Raw genomic sequence first — 4,495 nt, forward strand, 5'->3', positions numbered from 1 at the left:
TGCGCGGTTCGTTTGGCTAGTGTGATCGCTCCGTGCGCGGTTCGTTTGGCTAGTGTGATCGCTCCGTGCGCGGTTCGTTTGGCTAGTGTGATCGCTCCGTGCGCGGTTCGTTTGGCTAGTGTGATCGCTCCGTGCGCGGTTCGTTTGGCTAGTGTGATCGCTCCGTGCGCAGTTCGTTTGGCCGTACCTGGCTCCCTTGGAAGAGGTGGGCCAGAGCACGATTCAGTCGGGCTCAGGCGCGGTACGCATGTATTGTGTTCGCTAACCCCGCCGGAGCACGGAACAGCTAGTGTTTTGTGTGCGCTAATATCATCATTACGACCGCACACATCTTCTATTACTACTACTCTAGTACACTTTTCAGTTAATTGAATTAAAACAAGTATATCTAGGTTTATAACGGGTCTGGTTCTCACCTTACCTGATGAACAGGAATTGTAGTTTACGAGTGAAGCTGCAAATTCTTTCATTAAAGTCAGCTGCTTCCGCAATGATCCTCTGATACATGCAAGAGAAATTCACTGCACGGCATTAATGATACATTTATTAGGCAGTCTATTATTGAAAGTGTTTTTTCCTGTTGTCTCGTACATGACATAAGCAAGCTCCTGTGGGGAGTGGGGAGGTGGATAATCTCGCTCGGGCTTGGTTCAAGGCAACTGTTCTAGTGTGACTGCACCCTTAAGCTGTTATTCAGTGGAGGCCAGCTAGTTTAGGGTAAATGTGAGGGTAGAATGGTCGAGCTGGATAAATGCAGTCACCACCACAATTTGTATAAAAATGGAGAGAATGCAGTGAAAATATGGGCTTCCCATCATTGCTGAGCCTCTTGAGGCCCCATTATACTCATAGCCAAGGTCTTTTTCATTGTTTGAAGAATTTAGAAATACCTCTGCAGCGATTATAATATTAATGAACACCCAGACTCCGTCCATGCTGCTGAAAGTGAATATTTGAATATTTGAACTTCATACAATACATGGCTTTACAGTAGTAAATATGAAAACATTGTCAGTGCTGCTTTCAGTTAGAATAACTTCAGTTCGTCCTGTAAAGCAGCTCTCCCGTGTGTTCATGTTTTTACTCCTGTGTTCACTTTGAGCTGTTTTAAGCTCCTAAAACAAACTTTGTTTTGGCCTGATTTAGTTCGAAATGACAGTTCGTTCTTTGATTTCTCTTAAAGTATATCGGGGCCTTTACAGAGTTTACCATGCTTTGCAAAGTAACAATTACTATGCAAAGTTTTTGTTTTCCTGTAGAGAGTTTACATTCTTATGGCTGTGTTACTCACCTTTTTCATTTGAATGAAAATGAAAGTCTTCATTTCTGAATGGTATAATGTTATTGACTGTATTTCTTGTTTTGAAGTTATAATTTCACGTATTTCTTTATTCTTTGTGTGAAGAGGTTTGTTTGTCCCTCAATACCAAAGCTCTAGAAGACCAGCAGGTAGATATCTTCACTTCTGACACTTTATTATATAGAGTCTCTGCACACAATTGCATGAATGTAAAGGGTACGTGTAGCTTTGCCACATGACTCTTTCACTCTCCAGCTATTGCACGTTTAAAGTGCTTCTGTACCCTTTATGTCATGCAGTGTCTAGCATTACAAGGTAACCGTGACTCCACTAAATCCCATAACTCTAGTACGTGTCCTGTGTTCAGGACCTTCCTAGTCCTCTTAACCACCCGTATGTATCCTAACTGGTGCTAACTTCATTTAATCAATTCTGTTTTCATGCTTTTATAAAACTGATGCATTTCAGCTGTGTAAACTCTCATTGTGATGTGTGTTGTGAAGAACATCGAGACGCTCTGATGCCGTTAACAGCCTCGTGTGAAATGTCTTGAGTAGATCAGATCCCATGTCCCAGTGGGATTTTGGACGCTCTTCACAGAGACGCTGCTTTCACAAGCAGTTGTCGGGTGCCATTCTTTGTGTCCCATACTGTTACGTAACGTGGCAGAACGGCACAGTTAGCACTTTCCTACCACAAAGAACTATTGTTGGTTTTATCCCAACTGTTTAGTTGCTCCTTTCCAATACATTGGCTCCCGTTGACGGGTGTAATTAGGGTATTTTGACCTTTTACTATGTTACCAAATCCTAACCCATAGTACTGCAGATCCTCTAATTGTTTAATCCATGTTTGTTGGGCAGGATGGAGGCCGAGCTTCAAGTACTACAACATGTGGGTGTCTCTGGCTGGGGCGATCCTGTGTTGTGTGGTTATGTTCATCATCAACTGGTGGGCGGCCCTCCTGACCAACGTCATCGTCTTGTCCCTCTACATCTACGTCAGCTACAAGAAACCAGGTGAAGTGGACAGGAAAATGAGACTCGTGAAGTCAGTTGTCTGTTCTTTAGCACAGTACTAATGATGGGATTTTTCTGGTTCATGAAATTGTTACGGTCCTACAGATGTGAACTGGGGTTCGTCCACTCAAGCGCTGACTTATCATCAGGCCCTGACACACAGTTTACAGCTTTGTGGAGTAGCCGACCACATCAAAACCTACAGGTAATATGGCCTCTGTCTGTGTGTGTGTGTGTGTGTGTGTGTGTGTGTGTGTGTGTGTGTGTGTGTGTGTGGGTGTGTGTGGTGACATTTACAGTGGCTTGCTCTAATGACTGCCGTGACTGTTTGCCAGAAGCACCTATTAGAACATGTGAAGCGTGACACATGTGTGTGTGTGTGTGTGTGTGTGTGTGTGTGTGTTGATTCACAGCTGTGAACTCTAAACATCTCTCATTTTTGTAGTGTTTCAGGGTTTTTTCTTTGTGATAGCTTGTTCTGATGTGTATGTGGAGCTCATTCATTTTCACTCTTGACAGCTGGAATACACTCCACCACTTTTACAATCACGCAGAATCACGCACCTCATAGCTCAGAGATTAATGTCAAATAGGATGATATTCTAAAATCCGCACCTATCGATATGTTTGGTTTCCTCGGACTGGCTCTGAAGCCCAATCGCACACCTGAAGGCTGTACTCATCACACATTCTGCGATTTTTCTGTGAAATCTGTAAACTTTCACTGCTCAAAATCTGCAGACCGGCTCTGACTTTAAGCAGCGAGCATAGACTCGTCCAGACTGCAAATCAGGCCAAAGTGTAGCATAATCCGGCATTTAGATGCTTAGAGATGATGTTCAGACAGACGTAGATCATAACTCACTGATTAATAATTACAAAGTTAAAATAAATAGTAATTTAACTAAATAAAAAAATAAAATAAAAGTGGTAAAAAATAAAAGTTGATGAATAGATGACAGGGTCGGTGTCGGTATGCACTAACAGCCAAAAATGCGTAATTATTCAGATTTTTTTGGTCAAAGTGCAGTTAAAAACACTAATATTATGACATATTATTAAAATGTAAAAGAACTGATATTTTACACTATATTTTTTCAAGGTTGTGTGCGGTACTTTTTTTTTTTTTTAGGATTCTTCAATTAATAGAAAGTTCAAAAGAATAGCATTTATTTGAAATAGAAATATTTTGCAACTTTAGAAATACTGTCACTTTTGATCAATTTAATGTGCCATTAATGAATAAACATATACATTTTTCTCCAAACTTTTGAATAATCATCTTCAATATCTTTGTCATTGAATGTTATACAAGACTTATATTTTTCTGTTTTTCTGTTGGAATCTTTCTTACTATTACTCTCTGTTGTTTAAACTGCTAAAATATAACTTAATTCTCACCATTCTAGATATCATACTATAGAGAACATTTCAGTATTCGGTACCAATACCAGTGAAAATCCGTGGTTCTCAAGTCAAGTCAAGTTGAGCTTTATTGTCATTCTGCTGCATGTGGGGACATACAGTGGAACGAAATGTCGTATCTTTGTCATTGAATGTTATACAAGACTTATATTTTTCTGTTTTTCTGTTGGAATCTTTCTTACTATTACTCTCTGTTGTTTAAACTGCTAAAATATAACTTAATTCTCACCATGTTTCTGATATTATATATAAAACTAATTTGCCATTGTTCGCTTTTAATCTAAACCGCTATCACGGCGCGTTAGCCTGTTAGCTTGTCATTCTTGTTTCCATTCGTGTTTATCGTTTCCTACCGTTTCTTTTTTTCTCTCTCGCTTTGTTTTTCACGCGTTCATCAAACAACTGTGGTAAGTCGGAATCATTCAGCAGTCACAGTAAGTAATGGCTTCTTCTCCTGCTATTGTTATTTGCACCGCTTTCCACATGTATAGTTTAGCTCTCTCTGTCGGCGACGAGGGATTCACATGTGATAAATGCAGGGAGATAGTTAGACTGACAGAAGATTTCAGAACTAGAGACACGCATCCAGACTTTAATTGTGGATAGTAAGAATGTGAGGGCTGTAGATACGGCTTTGGATGCGACTATCTCAGGGAGTCCTGTACATTGTTCGGTTCTGGTTACAATGCCTCTGCAGCAGGGCGACTGGGTGACTGTGAGGCGGCATAGTCGCGGGTCAAAGCACCGCTCT

At 40.7% G+C, this 4,495-nt stretch overlaps 1 protein-coding gene across 2 annotated transcripts in view; it reads left to right on the top strand.

Moving 5' to 3' along the window:
- Positions 1 to 1,110: 1,110 nt before the first annotated feature.
- LOC107669784 (solute carrier family 12 member 2-like) overlaps positions 1,111 to 4,495 on the top strand; it is a 24,572-nt gene continuing 21,187 nt past the window's right edge. The window contains exons 1-3 of one of the 2 annotated variants that reach the window (XM_016462178.1): positions 1,111 to 1,449; positions 2,164 to 2,319; positions 2,425 to 2,524. In XM_016462178.1, the coding sequence (XP_016317664.1) occupies positions 2,193 to 2,319; positions 2,425 to 2,524 (227 nt within the window). In that variant the 5' untranslated portion in view covers positions 1,111 to 1,449; positions 2,164 to 2,192. Of the gene's footprint in view, positions 2,320 to 2,424; positions 2,525 to 4,495 lie in introns of both variants that reach the window. The other variant, XM_016462177.1, reaches the window with a different exon arrangement.

This window comes from Sinocyclocheilus anshuiensis, unplaced genomic scaffold (genome assembly GCF_001515605.1).
Source record: "Sinocyclocheilus anshuiensis isolate Anshui unplaced genomic scaffold, SAMN03320099.WGS_v1.1 scaffold889, whole genome shotgun sequence".
NCBI lineage: Eukaryota > Metazoa > Chordata > Actinopteri > Cypriniformes > Cyprinidae > Sinocyclocheilus > Sinocyclocheilus anshuiensis.